This window comes from Stomoxys calcitrans, chromosome 1 (assembly GCF_963082655.1).
Source record: "Stomoxys calcitrans chromosome 1, idStoCalc2.1, whole genome shotgun sequence".
Lineage (NCBI taxonomy): Eukaryota > Metazoa > Arthropoda > Insecta > Diptera > Muscidae > Stomoxys > Stomoxys calcitrans.
Window position 1 is genome coordinate 249,842,655 of NC_081552.1, and position 24,295 is coordinate 249,866,949.

The 24,295-nt window shown below is 39.0% G+C and overlaps 2 protein-coding genes across 2 annotated transcripts in view; one reads left to right on the top strand and one right to left on the bottom strand.

Moving 5' to 3' along the window:
• Window positions 1-4,014: 4,014 nt before the first annotated feature.
• LOC106094056 (charged multivesicular body protein 5) lies at window positions 4,015-5,915 on the bottom strand. Its single transcript, XM_013261227.2, has 4 exons — window positions 5,744-5,915; window positions 5,269-5,420; window positions 4,805-5,204; window positions 4,015-4,233 (listed from the first exon to the last, which is right to left on the bottom strand). Exons 1-4 carry the CDS (start codon window positions 5,810-5,812, stop codon window positions 4,174-4,176), a joined length of 681 nt encoding a protein of 226 aa, XP_013116681.1. The 5' UTR covers window positions 5,813-5,915; the 3' UTR covers window positions 4,015-4,173.
• A 3,174-nt stretch (window positions 5,916-9,089) lies between these two features.
• The window catches only part of LOC106094057 (integral membrane protein GPR155), a 78,363-nt gene continuing 63,157 nt past the window's right edge, over window positions 9,090-24,295 (top strand). Inside the window, exon 1 of the mRNA XM_059363635.1 lies at window positions 9,090-10,149. Within this exon, the coding sequence (XP_059219618.1) occupies window positions 9,863-10,149 (287 nt within the window). The 5' untranslated portion in view covers window positions 9,090-9,862. The remainder of the gene's footprint in view (window positions 10,150-24,295) is intronic.

A 24,295-nucleotide genomic window follows, 5' to 3' on the forward strand; every position in this document is an offset into this window, starting at 1 on the left:
TTGAATTACTCCGTTCGTCTCGACCGAGTCGCGTCGCGAGGTTTCTTCTTTCACTGCGGCTTTTATTGGCCGATCGTCGTTTTAGTTCACTGAGTCGACGCTATTTCGGTTGAGCCCCCAATTTGTGGACACTTTTTTTCTTCTTTTAAATCCCTTTATTTTATTTATATTTAGTTAAAGTTTAAGAGCAAAGTACAATAAAATGTTTGATATCAATAGAAAAGTAAAACAGTAATCAATGTAAACTAATGGAATGGCGTTCGGTTTTAACTCGCGTCTTTACGTCGTCACGGCTGCGGATAGACTGATTTCTGTGTGCTTCGCTTACTCGTCTTTGTGTTTACCAAAGCCAAACACACATACATTCAAACTTTTCCCACACCCATGAACATTCCACCAAGGATAAGGGGCAAACTTCTCACATATCAAGGAGTGCAGTCGGATTCAGGTTTTAAGCTCAATGATAAGGGGCCTCTTTTTTTATAGCCGAGTCCGAACGGCGTGGCGCAGTGCGACACCTTCTTGGAGAGAAGTTTTACATGGCATAGTACTTCACAAATGTTGCCAGCATTAGGAGGGGGAAACCACCGCTGAAATTTTTGCTGATGGTCTTGCCAGAATTCGAACCCAGGCGTTCAGCGTCATAAGCGGACATGCTAACCTCTGCACTCATTCATATGAGAGCAAAATCCCCGCTGTTCATTAAGGAATGGAATATTCAAGGCCAACTTTCCAACGTGATGGGTTAGCTTATAAAGAGATCTCATTGCCATAAGCTTTTTCTAACAATTTGTTTTTTTCATTTAGTAACTACAATATCTAAATTATGGATATTTTTATCAAATAGCGCAAAGCAAATAATTTTATTTTATAAACACCAACCTTACTCGAATCATCGTTCATCCCTCTAAAATATTGGAATGATTAAATTGTTTCTTTTTATTTAAGTATTGTAGACTTAGATAAAACAAACATAATTTGGAATAAGAAATTAGTTAGAAACTATAAAAAAAGTTACGAATACTTAAAACAAATTTAAAAAATTTAAATATGACACAATGTTAACGCATACCTATATATATATTTATATATATATATATAAAATTTTCTACCTATTACAATAAAATAATCGAAAATTGTTTCAAACGAATTAACTATAGTTGGTTTGCTAAAAATAAGAAAATAAATTCAACAAACTACAACTTTTTAAAAGATATTAAAAAAAATGCAGTTTTATTTTTGTACATTAAGGCTGGTACTATGTCAGCTTTTCGCGATATTTTTCGCCTATTGCTTTTTTTTAGATAAATGCAAGATATATTTATTTACAGGTCAGTGCAATTCTGATTTTGAGTATTTACTAATTCGCGCCTCTTTTCGTTGTTTGTGTGTGTGGCATGGTTCTTAACTATGATGCTCACACACAACCAAAACTCGTTGATAGACAGTGGGCTTCGTGAGAAAAAATTGTACTCAGCTGTTTACGGTACACTACCTGGTAATTATGCCATGGATAAAAGATTTGAAAACAAAACAAGTAGGTAATCAAGAAGTCAAATTGGGAGGCATCGGTTGATATGGAGCTATAAATAAATCAATAACAAGTAAAAGCGTGATAAGTTCGACCGGGCCGAATCTTGGAAACCCACCACCATGGATTCTGCTAAAAATATATACAAAATAAATTTATTAAATTTTATCTTAAGCTCTTTAGACCTGAGTTCCGCAAATAAAAATGCCATTGATGACACCCTCAATGCCAAGTACTTAAAAAAAAATTGTATGTCGGCTGACCACATGGCTTAACCTTATCCAGTGAATCTTGGGGTATAGTCAAAGCGGATTTAAAAAGGTGGTCTCACGCAAACAGCTGTTAACAGTCGGCCAGGTTTGATGGTATTAAGATGTCAGATTTTTGTTTGCAATCTCTTTGTTGTTATTTCTTTCTCGCATATTCTCTGCTCATGTACGCACACGCACACAAATGTCTTTGTGTTTGCAAAACGTCGATCATCTTGATGACAAGATGGCGGATTGCACCATATGATTTATGGTTGTTGTACAAAATAGACCACTTTTAATTAGGAAAAATTTTACTCTCTTTAAAAAATGTGCAAGCAAAAGTATGCAAACGTCTGTTTTGATTCGAGCATTCGTTCGAACATTTTTTCGTATTTTGCTTTGTTTCTTTGCAACCGAAAGTTGCAATAAAGGAAAAACGAAATATCGTAAGCAATTCAAATATGTTGTGTCTTTAAATTTTGTCACTCGTCATCACGTATTGCCCTCTAACGCCAGCTCTTACCTTTCTTACGCTCTTTGGTTTGATGTTGAAGAATATTTTGTTGTTTGTTTGATTCGCTCTGTATGCATATTTCATGTTGTTTGTTTTGTTCATTAAATTTCTTAAGCTTTTGTTATCTGTTAATCCAGGGATGTATTGTATTTAAAGCTACAATATCGTTTGGTTTCTGCATTCCTTGTAGGGTTGCCATAATGCTGTTTAGTTTGTGTTTTATTTCGTCGAAAAGTTTATTAGTTAACTTGGGTGGAAAACTATTGGTTGTTAATATTTTGGTTATTGTTTTGAAATTGTCCTTATGGAATTGTTCGTCACTGATGCGGAGTACTCTGGTGATAAAACTTTTAGCGGTGTTGATTATCTGTGATTTTGGTTATGTGCTGTGGTAATTCATGATTCTGCCAGATGCCATAGTCTTCTGGTACCAATAAATTACCAACAATCCCATGGCAGCCGGTTGTACGCACCGAATTTACCCAATGGAGCCTTCATCGGCAAGGGCTGCCGCCTCAGTGTACGTGTTCGTCTTTTTTCGTCATAGGAGAAGCACATCCCGGAGTGCCTTCTCCGCACGCTTTTGGTCCGTGTCGGGATTGAAAAGAACCCCAGACCCTGGTTCTGTTCGGTTTGCCAGAACCGCCTTCATCATCGGTCGAACAAGCGTCGTCGCCGTCGCCTTCTGCATCCTCGTCGTCGGACTATGTGTATAGTTTGTATAATCTGGCTAGATGAACGCATACCCGGTGATGGTAACCTGAGAATACTAGGTCCAGTATATCTACTCTACAGAGTCAATGCGACAATTAGACCTTATCAGTTTGACTGTAAACTTGGTACTACGCCAGATTCCAGCAAAAATTCATCATCTCATTAATGGCGATTAAAAAGCGTATTTGGAAATCTCATACCTGCAAAGGTATTTAAGATTCATGCAAAACATTAAAGTCAGGGGATAATCGAAGCGACCAATAAATGCAGACTTTAGAAAATGAGCATGAATCTCGGAGGCCACCGTAGCGAAGAGGTTAGCATGTCTGCCTATGACGCTAAACGCCTGGGTTGGAATCCTGGCGAGGCCATCAGAAAAAATTTTAAGCGGTGGTTTTCCCCACCTAATGCTGGCAACATTTGTGAAGTACTATGCCATGTAAAACTTCTTTCCATAGAGGTGTCGCACTGCGGCAAGCCAATCGGACTCGGCTATAAAAAGTAGGGGCCCTTATCCTTGAGCTTAAACTTGAATCTGACTGCACTCATTGATATGTGAGAAGTTTGCCCCTGTTCCTCAGTGGAATGTTCATGGGCAACGGCATTTGCAATTTGAATTTTGCATGAATCTGTCGTTGTTGATTTGGCAGCAATCGGCATTAGTTTTGAGATCAGAAGGATATGATTTTAATCTTTCCCGGCACGGGATAACTATGAGCACCACACAGGTTGGAACTTTGAACACCGATCTGTGTGATGTTCATTGTTATCACGAGAAGCTTAGCTGCGAGCTAAGGGGCGCGTCCACAGGTTGCGGATAGTGGAATGCTCCATACGAAGTAGCTGCAATTGCAGTCTCGGACAATCAGCGGCATCGAGCGGAAAGTCTCAGCGAGAGGCCGGGCGGCAACTGCTCTTGTATAAACACTTAGACAAGGCGAGTTAATGGCCCTTATCGGTATTTTGACCATTAATTGCTTGCCCACCTATAGCAGCGAGACGAGTATGGCCACCTGCCTTTATTTAAAAACAGTTCTTTTGGTTTCGAATTACATTTTCATATATTAACGATTACTGTTTTATAAAAGCTGTAAAGGTGAGTTTGCATGACAAAAAATAAAACTTAAAAATAACTCATATTCGTAAATGTAACAGCAGCAGAACTATGTTTTCACAGATGTGGGTACTTTAGGCAATCCAAATTCATCAGTTTCGATGGTATTCTGAAAGAAGATAAAAAATAAATTAGACATATTTGAGAAAGAGAGAAATAAAAATAGTGTTTGGTGGGAGAAACTCATAAAATATTGTGAGAGAAATTTAATTTCGAAAAAAAAGTAAAACAAAAATTTCGAAAAAATTTTCATAGGAGTTAATTTGGATGATAATTTCCATAGCAATCAGATCAAATTTCGACTAAATATTTGATAAAACTTAGATTTCCACATCAATTAAATTTTGGCGAAATTTTTTTATAAAAATAAAATGTCGGCGAATTTTATTTACAAAATTTCAACTTTGAAAAAATTTTTTATCCAAATGAAATTTCTAAAAAAATCCATAAAATAAAATTTCGTTGAATTTTTTTCAAAGAAAAGAAATTTTTACTGCGAAATTTTGTTTGGAAACCAAAAAAAAATTATTTTTACAAAATTTTTTTAAAAAAATTATTAAATTTTCTGTTGAAATCAAATGTTAATTTAAATTTTTATAAAAATTTCATTTACATCATACGACTTTCCTTGTTTTGCACTATTTTTTTTTTCGGAAAAACAATATATTTATGTACATTACCTTTCCACCTGGCACAAGACTGTCAGCTCCGGGCTCCCTGTCCGGAGCGGATGGAGCTTTCACAACATCATCTAAGTAACTGGTATCATCATCTAAAGCTATTTCATCACCCAAGGCATCCAATTCAGCTTCCAACTCATCGTCATCCACTTCGGGCATGCCATAAGTGCGACCCATGACTTCTTGAACATCATCGGCTTGTTCTAACATATCGGCCATGTCATCATGTATGTCCTCGATTTCTTCAATATTGATTTTCTTGAATTCTTTTTGCATTTGTTTAACACCAGCCTTCATGGCTACTACCGTAGCTTGAGTATCCTTAAGTGATTGTGCAGCATAGTTGGCTTGTTCCATGTTAAATGATTGATTACGCAAAGCTTCAGCCTGTTGTTCATAACTGCAAACAGAAGGTTTATACAAATTTATTATTTATTTTTTATAAAATGTATGTCTGGACTCACGCTTTCTTTTGTTTCAAAACACGCATTGCCTTTTGCTTGACGGAATTCTTGGCGGGTCCATCTCGCATTTTGGACATTTGTTCACGATATTTGCGCAGCTCATTTTCTAATTTGTTAATCTTTTCTTCAATATTTGAGGCACGTTCATCGACCTTTTAAAAAATAAAAGAAATAACAATAAAGAATGTTTAAAAAAGATAAAATATATAATATGTATGTACATAATTGCCATTTGCATACTTCTGGAAACTAATTTGCATACCAGTGAGTCAATTTGCACTTAAAACCCGAGTGCATATCAGGTCCCATGGCTTAGTGCCATGCGGCATTCTTCTTTTAAGACAAAAATGCATACTTCATTTCGTTAAAATGTTCCAAATGTAAAATTTAATCAATAATTGATCCGAAAAAAACAACGCATTTCATCCAAAAAGTTGATGTCACCATCCAAGATACACCCACATCTTAAACTTACCCCTTTAATGCAATCATTAATATTTGGTGGAGGTTCCTTGGCTTTTCCTTTGCCAAATAAACGATTCATTGTTGTTACTTTTTGCTGTATAGAAATTTATTTAAAAAAAACTTAGTATATATTATTGTTCAGAATTTGTATGTTTTATGACTTCTCAAAAGATGACTAATATTGGTATGTATTTGTTATTATTTTTTATTTGTCAAAGCAATTAGTACATTTGTAACGTAATGGCTTGCTGAATCAGCTGACAAGATAACGGCGGCGATTAACCAAGTGGAGGGTACACTTATCAAGGTAGAACGAGCAAAGCGACTAGTTCAAAGCATGTTTATTTTATTGCAGGCGATATCAAGATACATTCATTTACAGGTTGTGGACGTTGCCCAACAACAAAATATTGAATGCACTATCTGTCAAAATCATTGATTAGTGCAACTCAGATTTTGAGAATGTTACTAGTTTGCGCCATTTTTCGTTGTTTAAGTGTTTTATGGTTCTTAACTATAATGCAAACACATATAACCAAAACTTCGCAACAAAAAATTGTACTCAGCTGTTTACGGTACACTACCTGGTAATTAAGTCATGGGCGATACCCTTTTGATTACAATTTATTCAATTCATTTTGATTTACCTGAACTCCAAATGATAAATGGTTTTTATAAAAATGTACTTAAGTCTTTTGAAAGCTTCAAATTATGGTTACACTATGTTCAAACCAAAGCTGTTAAGCAAACGACCGATTTCCCTTTATAAAGCTCTGAATACGACTCGTTTTTCCTTTACAATTCATAAGGGCAAAAGGCTTATCTATCTATACATATATAAAAATCAATTTGTGTTTGTTTGTTTGCTTGTTTTTGCGTTTCTTATAGGCTCAAAACCGGCTGAACCGATTTTATTAAAATTTTTACAGATGGTCCATAATGATCCCGTGGTGAAAATAGGGTATTACATTTTTTGATTTCGGAGGGGGAGGGGGGAGGGCGGACCCTCCCCCTTACCCTAATTTTTAGGAAACGCCAGATCTCGGTGATGGGTGGTGCGATTTAAGCGAAATTTTGTGTGCTCTCTTATAGTAACCTAAAAATAAAAATTTGGTATCCAAATTTCGAATGGGGTACCTAGGGGGGCAGCCTCACCCCCAAAACCTATCAAAGATATATATAGACCAATCACGACAATATGAGACTCACATGAAAGGTATTTAAGAGTAGAAAACTTATCTGATATCTAATTGTCGGACTAGGTGTTTGGGTGACCACCACAACCCCCAAAACACCCCTAAATAGGACATATTTGCTGACCATGGCAATATGGGACTCAAATGAGAGATATTTTCTAGTTGAATATAAATTTGGTATCCAAATGTAGGACCAAATTTCTGGGGGCACTCCCCTTCCTCGAAACACCCCCCAAACAGGACTTATTTACTGATCATTGCAATATGGGACTCAAATAAAGGGTATTTAAGTGTAGAATACGAATCTGTTATCCAAATGTGGGACCAAGTACATGGGACCGCCCCTTCCAAACACAACCCCCAAAGAAGACAAATTCACTACAATAGCAATATGGGGCTCAAATGGGAGTAAAGCACGAATCTGATATCAATATTAGTGAAAAAGTGTGTATTGGGCCACCCCACCCCCATAACACCATCCATATAGGACGTATTTGCTGACCATTCCAATATGAAGTTTTTTAGAGTAGAACACAAATCTGATATTTTTTTCAGGGCCAAGTCACTGAACGGCCACCCCGTCCCCCAAACACCCCCGAATCCGGTCATGTTTGCCGATTATGGAAATGTGGGACTCATGTGAAAGGTATTTGGGAGTAGACCACAAATCTGATATCAACATTCGGGATCAACTGCCTAGGCGACGTCCCACCTGCGTAAGAACGCCCAAATAGGGCGTATTTGCTCACCATAACAATTTTGGGTCTTAAAGGAAGTGAATCGCGATATTGATAGTTTGTAGGGTCCATACCCTTAACCGAACATATTTGCAGATTTTTGCAATTAAGGGTTTAAATGAAAGGTATTTGAGCTTAGAAAACGAATTTGATAGCCAATTTTGAGGCCAATGGTTATATGGGGTTCAAATAAATGATATTTAAGAGTAGAGCACGATGCTGATATATTTTCAGGGCCAAGTGTTTGGGGGACCAACCCACTCCTCAAAACACCACTAAATCGGGCATATTTACCAACCATGTCAATGTGGGGCTCAAATGAAAGGTATTGGCGGTCTACACCTTCCCTAAAACACCCCACAAACAACAATTATTTATTGACCATCGCAATTCGGGACTCAACTTAAAGTATTTGGGAGTAGAATACGAAGCTTATATCCAAATGTGGGACCATGTATTTGGGGCTACGTCCCTTTCCCAAACCATAGAAATGAGCCATTCACACCACGTGAGGCCGAATAAATGCCTAAATTGTGCTCAGGATGCACTTATAAGGTGAGGTCATGCGAACAGCTGAGTACAATTTTTTTATTTTTGTTTTGATTTTGTATTAAATCTAAATGTCAAAGGCTTGATAACACAGCTGTGATTATTTTCTAAAATCTCGAGGGGATGTTCTATTTGATCCGATATTTCACACATAATTCACATATGAAGAAGATAAGTTGTAGAACAAAGTTTATTTCTAAAACCACGCATGGCGAAATAATTGATGGTGGTCTCATTTGTGCAACAACTACAAATCATATGGCGCAATCAGCCATCTTGCCATCAAGCTGATATTCGTATTGCCAACACACGTAAACAAATTTATGTGCGTGTGTGTATACGTGTGCGTGCATGAGCGGTGAATATGCGACAAAGAAGATAACATAGCCTCGTCTTTTCACGATTCGGATCACCCCATAGGATTTTCGCCGTCCTACCGACTGTTTCGTTGTTCCACGGTGTTATAATTATAACATGACATGACCGATAACTATAGTTATGGTCCGATTTCGCTGAACTTTGGCACAGAGTGCTTTTGACATTTATATGCAGATTTTCCCATACTTTTTCAATGTGAGCAAGTCTACTTATTTGAGGAGATTTGATGCAAATCTCCTTCCAAATTCAAATGAAACACTGCGGCTTAAAGAGGTTTTGTAAAACGTGTTTTTTTTGGCTAAGGATTGGCAACGCTTGTATAAACATATGATAGAAATAAAAGCTTACAGTCGATTACTCGACTTTTTTATCCCCAAAAAGTCGTCTTTTCGATTTTTCACACAAAAATTCGATTAGTCAAAAATCGATTTGTCGATTTTTGGATACCAATGACAAAAAACAAAAAATAATAAATAATAATTGACAACTTTTATTTATCAATTCGATGTCAGCGTGAGAGAACGTTGTCTAAAAATTCCGACAAAACAGTGAAAACAAACAAAAGCGCGTTATATATAGGAAATAAAAAAAACAAAAGAATATCTCACAAAATAAGTAAAGTCTCAAAAGGTGCAATAGCAGTGAAACTAAACAAGAGAAAAATTAAAGCAAGAAAATGAAAGTGAAAAGTGATGCACAGATATAGTAAATGCCAACAGGAAAAATAAAAATAATTAGAAATAAATTAGCAAACAATAAGCCCTTGCAATTGCTCATCAAGTGAAAATAGTTTTAAGTTCTCCATGGCCATGCGCTCTTTCTAAGCCAAGGCTCCCAATGCAGTGTTAAGGTTTTTTCTATTTGTTACAACATCCAATCATTGTGATTTCTGACGTCTGTCTTCGCCCACTTGTTATACATCTATTATATACATTCGTGGCCCTAAAAGAAAGGAGCGACGTACGTACCACACAATCCTATTGTAGAGAGTAGGCGTATAAGTGAAGCTCCGTAGCACACACAAACCATCATAATGACGCAGTTTTTGGCAAATTGTTAAGGGAACAAATAAAATTTTGCTAAATTTGTCCTTTCGTTTAGAGGACTTACCTAGACATACGCACACACGTCACACACATTCACCCACGCAGTAAATGTTCCTTTCGCTGCCACGATAATCGTGACTGTCCCATTTCTCACACCCTCTGCCTATTTCCGAATTCTATCAACACCTGTCATTGCATTAGTATTGCTCGCTGATAGAAAACAATGGAAAGCTCAATGATTTTGGCAGCTCTACACGGTGACGAGACAATTTATGCCGATTTGGGCAATGCTCCGGAGGAAGATGATGATGTGGATACGACGACGACGTCGACGTCATTAATGCCAACAATAATGTCTACAGTAATGACGATAACAACAAAGGCAGCATCAGCTTCTAATCTCAGTGATGTGGTGGCGACTACTACAGCGGGACCTGATCATGATCCGACAGTTTCAATGGATAATTTCTACCCTGCATTGGTGCAGTGTTTTGGAATTATTATTTGTGGGTAAGTTGAAAAAGTTTTTAAGTACCGTTTTTGGGAAAATGGGTTAAAAGAATGGAATTTTGGAAACGGGGGATTACTTTCATATCGATATGTCTTTCCAAAAATATATGTCGCGTGCAAATGTGCAAAAATAATCAAATTTTCTGCAAATGCTCCCTTGAGGGTCTTGGATGATGAATACGATATGATGATGAATATTTACAAAAAGGAAAAATCGTAGAACATTTTAAATATGGGGTTGTCCAAGAAAAATTGGCGCAATTGCTAGATATGCCATATGTACTTTCTCCAAGTAATCAAGTTCTCCTTGTCATATAAAGTATCTAGGCACACATAGTTAAGCAAAAGCCATTGCCGGACGGCCTCTCACTAAGACTCCACTCGATTCCGCTGATTTTCCACGGCTGCAGTTGCACTATCCGTAACCTTTGAATTATAGCCCGATTGTTTTTAGCTAAGCATTTCGTGCTGAAGATGAATACCACACAAATCGGAGCTCAGAGTTCCGACCCCTGTGATGCCCATTTTTTTCATCTCCTGTGGGGAATATTTAGTTTTGTCCCTTAATTTGTTGCTTAGTTTTAATAAAATGGCAAAATTATGAACATTTCGGCATTGGCGTAGCAATATCTGGGGTAAGGAGGTAATTTTGAGCACATCGTCGTGTTAGAAAAATTGCTGTTACCCCGTCCCACCGGTCCCATTCATCGGAAGGATCCAGTTGTTGCTGTTGTAGCAGTTTATTGTGTTCTATCTTTCTTCTGCTTGATTCTGTTGAGTGTCAAGACCCAGGAACTCTGCGACTAAGATGGGGTGTGTCCACAGGGATCTGGGTCTGAGTCGAGTGGGTTTGGCCGGGCAGTTAAACAGGTGACGTGTATCGTGCGGTCTCTGGTTACAATCGGGACATACATCTTGCACGTCGGCATCAATCCTTGTTCTTTAGGAGTTGAGGCGGCTGCATCTGCCGGAACGTAATTGAGCCAGAACTAGTCTGGTTTGCCGGGGGAGGTCAATTTCTTCAGGTACAATGGGAGGCGGTCGTTCTCCAAGGACTACATTCACCCGGTAGCCATTTACCGCATCTGCTACCGTGTCTGCATGAATGTTGTCTAGACCTGCTTGATCTATAGGTTTTCCCTCTTGTAGCGCTGAACTTCACGCTCTAGATCATGTAGATCTACCTTAAGGCTTCTGGGCTGTGGATATCTATCCACAAGATGATGATTTGGTTGGTCCCTGCGATAACAGCCCAAAAGACAGCATGTAGTTATGTCTTCGCACTGGTAGGATCTTAGTCTCCTGATGGAGGTCGTTCACATGAGAACTGAGGAGACAGCCCGTTGCAGTTCGGAGGATGGTATTCTGACACATCTGAATATTATTCCACTGCGTGTCACAAAGTGGACGAGACCACACTGCATACATTGCAAATGCAAATTTGCACATTAACATTCCGTTAAGGAACAGGAGAAAGTTTTAAGCCCAAGGAGTGGGGACCTCCCATTAATAGGCGAGTTCAAACGGCGTGTTACAATGCAACAGCTCTTTGAGGAGAAGTTTTTACAAATAAAACACCTAAAAGCGGCCGGACCGAATCTTATATGGATCCACCATGGATTGCATTTGTCAAGTTCTTTGCCTGGTATCTCTTTAAAGGCAAACTAGGGTTAGTTGAAAAATTTTGCTATTGGAGCTATAAAGTTATGTGCCGATTGGGGCCATACTTGATTGGAGACCATAGTAGATGTCACTGCGCAAAATTTCAGCCAAATCAGATATGAATTGAGACCTATAGGGGGTCAAAAAGTAATATCGGGAGATCGGCTTTTATGGCAGCTATATGAGGTTATGGATCGATTCAAACCATATATAGCACGTACGTTGAAGGTTATGAACTTCAGAGAAGTCATTGTACAAATTGGATACGAATTGCGCCCTCTAGAGGCTGAAGGAGTATAACCGGGAGATCGGTTTATAAAACAGCTGTATCAGATTATGAACCGATATAGAACATACTTGGCCTAGTTATTAGAGTCGAAACAAAGCACTTCATGCGAAAATGCATACAAATCGGATAATAATTGCGCCCTCTAGGCTTTGGCCCCATAAAATGCCCATTAATAATCCAATTTCACAGAAATTTGACACAATGACGTTCGTTAGGCTTTTCGACATCCGTGTCGTATATGGTTCAGATTGGTTTATTTTTAGATATAGCTACTAAAAAGATCAAAATTTTGTTCTACTCAATTGAACAATGACTTGTACAATCGGAACATATCTCGATATGGGTGCTATGGGGCATAAGGTGTGTATTTTTCACCGGATTTTGACGAAAGGTGGTTTACGTATATACCCGAGGTGGTGGGTATCCAAAGTTCGGCGTATACTTTGGATTATAATGCGTAAGCTATGTGATGCATGTTTTTGGCCTAACTTGCTTTGGTATTGCAAAAGATTGAATAAATAAATAATAAATTTGTCTCAATAAATCCCTTGTGACTCCCGGTGTCTCCATTGAATTTTATTAAAATAGGTTCAGATTTAGATATAGCCTCCATACATATTTTGGGCGATTTTGAGTAATACTGCAATAATATTGCCATTTATTTATTTCCTTTATCTATTGGGTTGCCCAAAAAGTAAGTGCGGATTTTTTAAAGGAAAGTAAATGAATTTTTAATAAAACTTAGAATGAACTTTAATCAAATATACTTTTTTTTACACTTTTTCTCTAAAGCAAGCTAAAAGCAACAGTTGATAACTGACAGAAGACAGAATGGAATTACAGAGTCACAAGCTGTGAAAAAATTTCTCAACGCCGACTATATGAAAAATCCGCAATTACTTTTTGGGCAATCCAAAATTTTTTAACCCAATTTAGTAGTTTTAAGCCACACGGACTATTTATAAAATTGCAGTAGGACTTCAGGTTTATATTAGACTACAGTCCTAAAAAAAATATAATATAAAATATTTCAATGTTTTTTTTTTTTATTTAAATCACTCAACTACAGTTTTTTTTACAATTGAATTTTTAAAATTAATTTTCGTTAATCTTCCAAAGAGTAGAAATGCGGGCTATTTGGCCATGAGAATGAATATCACTGGAATGAAAGGTTTCTAAATGATTACAGAAAAGAAATTGCCAGACGGAAGGCTCAGTAAACCCGATGGCATTGATAAGGGGCTCTACCAAAGCACCCAAAACGTTCGCCAATGGAGTGTTTGTATGTGTTCATTCTGCCTGCATGTCTGGCAGTTCCTTTTTTGTAATAAATAAAAAAAAACCTTTAATTCTAGCGATATACATTCTCATGGTCAAATATCCCTTATCTCTCCCCTTAAGGAGATTAGTGAAGGCATACGAAATCAATGACCAATCCATAATAGGCAACCATAACGGGTATTGCCATTTGTAACCAATCAATCTCACGAAATTCAAAGGCTTTTCTTATGACTCTTCTGATCGCTGGTAACGGCACCACACAGGCTGGAACATTTGGATCCGATCTGTGTCGTGTTCATTGCCGTCACGAGAAGCTTAGCTGCGAGCTACCGGGCCCGTCCATAGGTTGCGGATAGTGGAATGCTCCATACGAAGTTGTTGCAACGCCAGTCGCGGAGAATCAGCGATATCGAGCGGAGAGTCTCAGTGAGAGGCTGGGCGGCACCGGCTCTTGCACAAATACTGAGTGCCTATGTTGCTCGATATGACAAGGCGAGTTATTGGCGCCTTTAAATAACCAATGGCCACACTGTTCTCGCGGCGATTGGTTCAATGGTCCAGAATGAGCTTGCTCACCTACAGGAGCTTGAAGACGATCGCCAACTCCACATAAAAATGTGGCTAAAACAACAAAAATATATTCATCTAACCAATACGTATAGCTAAATTTCAGTTAGCACTTTTATTTGTGCCCTAATATCTATGAAAAAGAAAAAAAGTTATTTTTCTAACTCAAATCAAAAAGTTTACGAACACAATCGGTATCTCTATAGGTTTTCGTTATTTTGCGGGACCTTTGAGGAATCATATGGAATCCGTACTATTTATGGACAATGTCAAATTCAACTTATAGCACCAAGGTATAACCCGATATCCTCATGATGTCTCATTTAGGTGTGTTTTCGGGGGTGAGGTGGTCCCCCAGACACTTGGCCCTGAAAAAATATCAGCATCGTGCTCTTCTCTCAAATGCCATTTATTTAAACCCCATATTGCCATTGGCTTAAGGGGAGTTTACACGTTGTGGCGTCCCCAAACACATGACCCCAAAATTGGTTCTCCAATTCGTTTTCTAATCTCAAATACCTTTCATTTGAGCCAAATATTGGCATGGTAGAAAAATTTTTAACCTTCGGGGGTGTTTTGGGAAAGGGGTGATGCCCTAAATACATGGGTCCTACATTTGGATATCAAATTCGTATTCTACTTCCAAATACCTTTTTTTGAGTCCCATATTGCGATGGTCAGTGAAAAATTGCTGTTTGTGTGGTATTTTGGGAAAGGGGTAGACCCCCAGAAAATTGATCCCGAAAGTCGGTATCAATTCTTGCTCTACCCCCCACCCCCCCCCCCCCCCCCCAAAACCTTTCATTTAAGCTCCACATGGTTGGTAAATATATATGTCTTATTTAGGGGTGTTTTGGGGATTGGGGTGGTCCCCCAAAACACTAAGCCCCGAAAATATAACAGCAACGTGCTCTATTCTCATATATCTATATATCATTCATTTGAACCCCATATTGTCATTGGCCTCAAAATTGGATATCGAATTTGTTTTCTAATCTCATTTAAACTCCTTATTGCAAAAGTCAGCAAATATGTCCGGTTTGGGGTATTGGCCCTAAAAACTCTAAATGTTTAGTTTCACTCTCTTTAAGACCCAAATTGTCTTGGTTAGCTAATACGTCCTATTTGGGGGTTGTTATGGTGGTTGGACGTCCCCTAGATAGTTGGTACCTAATGTTGATATCAGATACGTGGTCTGCTCCCAAATACCTTTAATTTGAGCCCCATATTTTCATATTCGGCAAACATGCATGACCGGCTTGGGGGTGTTTTGGGGGATGGAGCGGCCACTCAGTGAGTTGGCCTTAAAAATATTTATCGGATTCGTGTTCTACTCTAAAAATCCTCTTATTTGAGCCTCATATTGCAATAGTCAGCAAATACTTCCTATTTGGATGGTGGGGTGGCCCCATAGACCTATCAGACCAAAGACCTATCATTTGAGCCCCATATTGCTATGGTCGTAAATTTGTCTCCTTTGGGTGATGTTTTTGGGGAGAGGCGGCCCCCAAACACTTGGTCCTATATTTGGATATCACATTCGTATTCTACACTCAAATTACTTTTATTTAAGCCCCATATTCCAATGGTCAGTAAATAAGTCCTCTTTGGGGTTGTTTTGGGGAAGGGGTGGACCCCAGAAACTTGGTCCCATATTTGGATGTGTCAGATTCGTATTCTACTCTCAAATACCTTTCATTTGAGTCCCATATTGCCATGGTCGGCAAATATGTCCGATTTAGGGGTTCTTTGGGGGTTGGGGTGGTCCCCCTAACACTTGGTCCGATAATTGGGTATCAGATACGTTTTCTTATCCTAAATACCTTTCATTTGAGTCCCATATTGTCGTGATTGGTGTAAATATATGTTTCGTAGGTTTTAGGGTGGGGCGGCCCCCCTAGGTACCCCATCCGAAATTTGGATACCAAATTTTTATTTTTAGGGTACTATATGAGATCACACAAAATTTCGCTTAAATCGCTAAATCGCACCACCTATCTTCGAGATCTGGCGTTTCTGAAAATTAGGGTAAGGGGGGAGGGTCCGCTCCCCTTCAGATATCCTTACGTTAAAAAATTTTTATCGTGGAAAAAATGGATAAACATATTTATCTAAATCTAACCTGACCACCGTAATGCAGAGGTTAGTATGTCCGACTATGACGCTGAACGCCTAGGTTCGAATCCTGGCGAGAACATTAAATTTTTTTTTCAGCGTTGATTATCCCCTCCAAGTGCTGGCGACAAACTATGCCATGTTAAAACTTGTCCCCAAGGAGATGTCGCTGCAAGCCGCTCGGAAAAAGGAGGCCCCTCATCATTGCGCTTAAAATTTGATTTTTTTTCTCACGTAACCAACACGTAGGGGATGTCCCCTATATATGCAGTGCATTGCGTTGGCAATTAGGAAAGTTTCGAGTTGGAGGGGGAAAGATGGAGTAGAGTTAATTGATATTCGCCTTAAATTTCTAAACGTCAATGTCGGTGGAAAAGACATTAGTCGGAAGTCGATTCCACATACGAATTGTTCGGGCGAAAAATTATTGGGTTGCCCAAAAAGTAATTGCGGATTTTTCATATAGTCGGCGTTGACAAATTTTTTCACAGCTTGTGACTCTGTAATTGCATTCTTTCTTCTGTCAGTTATCAGCTGTTACTTTTAGCTTGCTTTAGAAAAAAAGTGTAAAAAAAGTATATTTGATTAAAGTTCATTCTAAGTATTATTAAAAATGCATTTACTTTCTTTTAAAAAATCCGCAATTACTTTTTGGGCAACGCCTATAATTTTCTCCGTTATGCATGGTTCGGTCGACGGGCCATTCAATTACAAACGGGTGTGAGTTCCAGGCAAGTCTTGTATTCCTGGTGAACATCCTAACGTCAGGGATAAGAAGACGAATATCCCTGGAACACACGCCATGAAAATAACGATAGGGCAATACAACGCAATCCATATTCCGACGATGTTCAAGGGAAGCAATAGAGTTGTATACCCTACTATCCCCAATCAACGCTATCGCCTTCCGTTGAACCCGGTCAAGTAGCTCCAAGGATGATTTTGCAGCTCGGCCTGATGTAGGTAGTATAGATATTGAGAAGATCAGAAGAGTTGAAATATTTCTTGCACCGCTTAAGAAAGCCCAAACACTTGAATGCTTCTTTCGACACTTCGAATACGTGTTTTGACCAAAGGACATCACATTGTATCTTCATGCCCAGAACATCAAGAGCATCTGACTGATCAATATCTGTACCGTTGATAGTTATCGACGATTGAAGTGGGTCAGTGAATCGCTTGAGAGACAAGAAACAGCAATGCGTCTTCTGTGCGTTAAAGTCTACTCTCATGCTACCCCACTCGGAAATGGCCAACAAATCCTGGGAGAACGTCTCATTCATAATTGGCCTCCTGTCCACAATTTCTCGAGGACTGGGTCTATGGTCGAATGAATATGAATGACACAGACTACTGTCACCGGCAAGTGAGTAGACTGGATTCGAAGTCTGACCCAATAGATCGTCAATGAAAATAAGAAAAAGGGAAGGGGAAAGGACAGAGCCTTCCGGCACACCTGCGGTTAATGTATACTCATCTGATGAGAACCCATCTACAACAACTCGTGTAGTGCAATCTCTGAGAAAGCTCGATATAAATCGAACTGACTCCAAAAGTGACAAACTTTGATAAAAACGCACCGTGCCAGATCCTATCAAATGCCTTGGAGATATCCAGAGCCACGACCTTAATCTCACCAAACTGGTGGATAGAGCGACTCCATCCTTCCGACAAAAATGCCATTAGGTCTCCCGTAGAGCGATTTCTGCGGGACCCATACTGTCTGTCGCTAAGCAGGCCATTGGACTCTAAGTATCTGACAAGATGATGGTTAACCATATGCTGCATAACCTTGGAGAGCGCAGAGCATATCGCAGTTGGCCGGTAATTCGCAGTTCGCAACCATCCAACGCGCCGGGAAAACTCCCGCACGGTAAGCAAGGTTGAAAAGGTTGCTTAGTGGACAAGCAAGCGTCGAAGAACACTTACAAAGGACAAGTGTTGATATACCGTCCGGGCCGGGAGATTTATTAACATCGAGATCCGCAAGGACCCTTTTAACTCCACGTGTTCAAAAGAATATCTGAGGCATCGAACTAGGTACAGCCAAGTTCAGCCAGTAGATTAGTTAATAGTTTGCCCCAGTACCTTGGTGGAATGTCCATGGGCAAATTTGTATTTGCAGACAATATGGTGTAGAGTAACAAAAGGTTGGCTTTGCCCGACTTTAGCCAGTCCTTACCCATAGACAAAATTGTAAAAAATTATTTTTTTTTTAATATTTGAAAATTTATTGAATTTTTAGAAAACCTTGTTGAAATTTGATAAAAAGCTTTTACAGATAGATTTTCCAAAACCTAGGGGACATCTACTTTGTGTTGGTTGAAAAAGATTTGCATTTAATTTTTTTTACCACTAGTGTGATAATCCTATATCTCTTCTCCCATTATGGCGGCGGGGGTGTTTAATTGCTCACTTTTGATTTCCTCTATGATTTGCGTCCATAGAATGATTGAGTACACACTTGTCGGGTTGTTACTATTTTCGCTGATGATCGAAAAGGTCAACGACCACCCATTTAGATCTATCACTCTGTGAAAAAAAACACACACACACAATGCATTTCACTTGAATTTTGCAAACATGAAAAGAAAACAAAAAAACCGGCACACAAAACCCACCTTGAACTTGAAAAAAAAAGAAATAAGCTCTTGTTAAAATAGTTCATTTATGACTATTATTTGTTTTTTTGTTTATTTTTTTTCTTTTGTGCAAAAAAGTTCAGATATGCTTCCATTGAGACTTCAATTTTTATTATGGCATGGTCGATGGCATGGTTGTTTTGAATCTGATTGCCCCCAGGGGATAGTAAAAATTCATTGGGCAGGCATAGTTTAAAACTATGCGCCTACTTTCATTGAAATCATATCAATAACCCATTGACTAGATTTGGTGGTGCTGGTGTTTAATGTTGCCATCGAAGATGTTAAATTTAAACTTCTATGGTTATAAGACAAAGCTTAATTTATACTTGAATTATTATGGTGTGTGGCCTATCATGAATCATAAACTTGAATTAGTTTTTTTGATTTACAATCCTAAGCATTCCATGGTTAACAGATCAATGTTAAGAGATGCAAAACATCACCCACCTATACTTAAAGCAAAGAGTGTGGTCCGATATTACAGCGAGTCTAGGGCCATACTTCACACGGGCAAAATACTAAAAAATTTCACCAGCTACAGAGGGAATATATGTGGACACTTTTCTTCTTCTTTTAAATCCCTTTATTTTATTTATATTTAGTTAAAGTTTAAGAGTAAAGTACAATAAAATGTTTGATATCAATAGAAAAGTAAAACAGTAATCAATGTAAACTAATGGAATGGCGTTCGGTTTTAACTCGCGTCTTTACGTCGTCACGGCTGCGGATAGACTGACTTCTGTGTGCTTCGCTTACTCGTCTTTGTGTTTACCAAAGCCAAACACACATACATTCAAATTTTTCCCACAATTCGTCCATCCTGCGGGGAATTCGTCTCGAATTCTTCATCTTCGCCCTCAAAATCGCACCACCTCTTCATGTATTCTGCACAAGTTGTAGTTTTCATCGGTCCCTCACCAGAACCACGTTTGGAAACATCGTAGGTATCATTTGGCTTTACCCTCATCACTTCGTAGGGTCCCAAATATTTCGGTTTCAGCTTAAGGCCTGGACCAAATTGCGTGCGCTTTATAGCAATTAAGTCACCCTTTTGGTATTTAGTGGCCTTACGTCGTCGTAGATTGTAATACAATCTGTTTTCCTGTTGGACTTTTAAAATTTGCTCTTTCGCAGCTTGTCTGTAAAAGTTTCTTTCTTCAACGAAATTCGAATTCAGCTCATCCTCAATCATCTTCAGAATTTCAGATTGTTCGGGAGTCCTCATCTTTACTCCAAACATTAGTTCAAAAGGTGTAGTGCTAATACTTCTGGAAATTGTCGAATTTATGACTTGCTGTACTTTTGCAACGTGTCGATACCACTTTGCAGGGTCATCTATACTCAACTTTGACAAAACGGCTATAATCGTCGAGTTCAATCTCTCAATTTGCCCGTTGGCTCGTGGCAAGCCCGTCGTTATCAGGAAATGTCTGATGTTCTCCGTCTCACAATACAGTTTGAAGTCCTCTGAGGTAAAAGCAGTTCCTCTGTCCGAAATTATTTGATGGGGATTTCCAAATAGAACACTTTGCGACTTCAGCTTAGATAAAACTTCGTTCGTCGATGTTGTCTTTGTTGGGTACAACCAACAGAACTTTGTGAAGGCGTCTATCACGGCAAAAATATGTTTATACTGTTTGCTAGTTGATTCCAATGGTCCTAGATGATCAATGTGGTAGGTATGCAATGGTTGAAACTCTTTCGGTAATGGGTGGAGTTCGCCCTCCTGTTTTCCTTTTTTCCGGTTAGCCATTATGCATGGAATACAATTCTGCAAATGATATTTGACCTTCTCTTCTAATTTGGGTATATAATACTCCCTTCTTATAATCTCTTTGACTTTGTCTTTGGCAAAATGCCCTTTCTCATGAACAGCTCGTATTACTTCCCTCTGCATTCCCTTAGGAATCACCATTACCTCATAGTCATCAACATACCTGCACAAAATATTTCCTTTCATGAAATAGTTATCATGAACGTCTTTTTCTTGAAGAATGCTTATAATTGCCAATAACTCATCGTCTTGTTGTTGAGCTTTCTCCAATCTGGTTAGTAAACTATCCTCCACTATCGTCATTATTGGAAATCGGCTTAATGAATCGACATGTTTCATCCTTACACCAGGTCTATGCTCCACTTCATAGTCGAATTCTTGCAGTAGTAACACCCATCTGGCAACTCGTGTACATAAATCTTTTTTCTCCATCGTCTTGGTGAATGCATTGCAGTCGGATACTATTTTAAAATGAATTCCAAGTAAGTATACTCTGAACTTCCTCAGTGCCTCCACAACTGCGAGTATCTCTAACTCGTAACTGGAATATTTTCTTTCGGCGTCCGTCGTCTTCCTGCTCATGTAGTATACTGGATGCCAACCGTCGTCATCTGGAGATCGTTGCAATAAGATTGCGCCATACCCGTCCATCGATGCATCCGTATGAACTTCTGTTTCGTATCGTTGATTAAAAATATTTAATACGGGTCCTTCTGACAAAATCTTTTTCAAAGCGTTAAACGTAGCAATCTGTTCGTGACCCATCTCGAATAATCTTCCTGCCTTCGTTAAAGGTTTAGCCAATATTGAAAAATCTGGAATGAATTTCCTAAAATAACTAGCAAGCCCTAGGAAACTCTGTAACCCTTTAACGTCTTTCGGCATTGGGAATTTCAATATAGCGGCGACCTTGCTGTTCGATGGAAATATCTGCTTATTCTCGATTACGTGGCTAAGAAATTCCACGCGTCTGACTAAAAATTGGCTTTTCTTCAAGTTTAGGTCAAGTCCATAATCCTTGCAAACTTGTATTACCTCCTTCAGATTTCGCAGGGCCTCGTCTTCGTCTTTCGATGGAATAATAACGTCGTCGACGTAAGGAAGTGCAACACCTCTTCGTGTCAAATCACGAAAAATTGTGTTAATAAACCTCTGGAACACAGCAGGTGAGTTTGACAAACCAAATGGCACCTTACAAAACTGGTATTGCCCGTTGTGAGTAACAAATGAGGTGTACTTACGGCTTGCTTCAGCTACACTCACGTGGAAGAATCCGTTCTTTAAGTCAATTGTGCTGAACACCGTAGCCTCTTGCAGTCGGTCTAGCTGATCTTCGATGAGTGGTAGGGGGTATCGGTCTTTAACTATGATCTTATTCATGCGTCTAAAATCAACGCATAGTCTATACGAACCATCCTTCTTCCTAACCATCACCACTGGACTGCTATATTCAGACACAGATTCCTCAATGATGCCATCAGCCAACCACTTGTCCACTTGCTCATCCACTGCTTCCCTTTCAATCATTGGTAATCTACGAGGTCTGGAAAATATGTTAGTGTCTTCGCTCAGGATGATATTCATTTCGACATTCGTAGTTTTGTTCTTCTCAGGTCTGTAATTATCAATGAGCTTCATAACTTCGCGTTTTGCACCATCACTTGCCATTAAATTCACGTCTACTTGACTCTCTGGCTCGTCAGCTGTTCTTATGAGCATAATGTTGTGCTGCTGGGAGGTAACGTCGTCTTTGATCTTTTCGAACTTTAAACTATTCGCCGTAATTTCAACACGAACATCGGAGCAGAAATCCTTTCCTAGCACCACGTCGATATCCATAGAATTTGCTGGAACTACGTGGAATGTCAATTGGTAGTCCTCCTCGTCGATTTCAACTTGATGCGTGAAGTTTCCCAGCGGCTTTATTCGGTTGTTGAGAGTCCTTTCACCAAATCCAACCAAATAAAAATCAGATTTCTTAAGAGTTGGTCTTCTTAGATCATTGTAAACTTTATCGCTGACAACATTATACCTGCTGCCTGTATCGAAGATCGCCATGTATTGTAAATCAGAAAATTTAACAACTTTCTTCATTATGTCATCAGGAACTAAACGTCGCATATTGGCCCTTTCATTTTTGCGCGGACATTGTTTTGATATGTGGCCAAACTCATTACATCCAAAACACTTGGTCCCTTTATCTTTATCGCTGCAATTTCGGGACGTGTGCCCTTTTTCGCCACAGTTGTAACACAACTCCTTTTTCTCGGCCTTGTTTGTTGTCTTATCCGGTTGTTTCGTCTTATCAGGTTGTTTCGTCTTGTCAGGTTGTTTTTGGTTAAAATTAAACCTTGGTTTAATCTTTTCCTGCATCGTTTCGTAGCATCTTAATTTCTCCTTAAACTCTTTAAGATTTCTGGCACCATACAGCATCGCCTTATTTGTTGCTAAATCATTTATGCCGTCGATTACGTATTGTATTAAAGCGTCGTCTTCTATGTTGCCTCGAGAAGCTAGCTCTTTCATCTTTAAAAGATATTCCAGGTAATTTTCGCCTTTTTGGATTCGTCGTTCGGACAATTGTTTATGAAGCTGTGCGCTGTTTGTCGTCGACTGGAATTCTTCTACCAATTTGCTTTTAAGGGTACTCCAAGATGTTATACCACGTTCGCTTGATATAAACAATTTCGCAAGCCCTTTCAATGAGCGTTTAGCAAACACAAATTTCTGGAGGTCATTCCATCCCATAACAAAAGCAGTTTCGTCGAATTCATCCAACCATGCGCCAATGGGTAAGTCATCAGTTCCATCAAAAGGTCGAATGGAGTCTTCAATATCTCGGAAATTTAAAGTAAATCTGGGAACGTCATTGTATTGATGCGTCTGACACGATGAAACCTCTCTATTTACACCACTAGGCAGTTCGCAATTCATTGTTTGCTGTACGTGAACACCTTCAGCTTTGAGACACTGTTCGCGAACCAAATCGCCTGCAAGCAACAGCTTGTCATTATGTGAACCACCACCAATTGATTCTCTAACACTTGCTTGGCTATCTGCTCTCATTATTGTGCGGTCGTCTTCGTTGCTTTCGCCGTCGTCGTCGTCGCCTTCATCATCGTCTTCGTCGTCATCAACAGCAGCAGCTAACATTGCACCCTTTCGCAGATTATTAAAGATGTGTAAACACAAATCACCATCGATGTAGTCGATACCCAAAGCGTTACATATCGACACCAGGTCAGCTTGACACAAATTTGCCTTTATGTACGTTGCTTTGTTTGCATACATTTCGCTGTCTACATCGTAGTCGAAGCCGTCGAACAAGCGTAGTCGTTTTCGGTTGTCACGATCTCCTTCTCTTCCAAAAATGAATTTATGCATCGCAACCACCACCGTACGCTTGGCAGTTCTTAAACGATTGTCAACCGCCGTAAAATCCCCTAAACATGCCATGGTTCTCTTTTATTTATTATGAGTATTCTTTCTACACAAGTGTGTGTGTGCGTCTTTGTTATAGTTTTATTTTCTTATATTCACAAGAACTGTCCGCTGCACACAAACACATAAACGTGCACTCAATTCAAATCAGATATTGTATCAAATGTCCAAGGTGTCTTGACAATGTCTTACACACAATCACACTCTTCTCCTCAACTTGCCTCTACACACACAACGTTGGGATGTCGGCGTTCTCATATACACTTCTGAAAATTAACCGTCGTTTTGTGTATGGTTGCGAGAGTCCGTCTCTCTCTCACTAACACATACACTCGTCGTCTGTTGTTATTTAAACCACCTCCGTATTTTCAA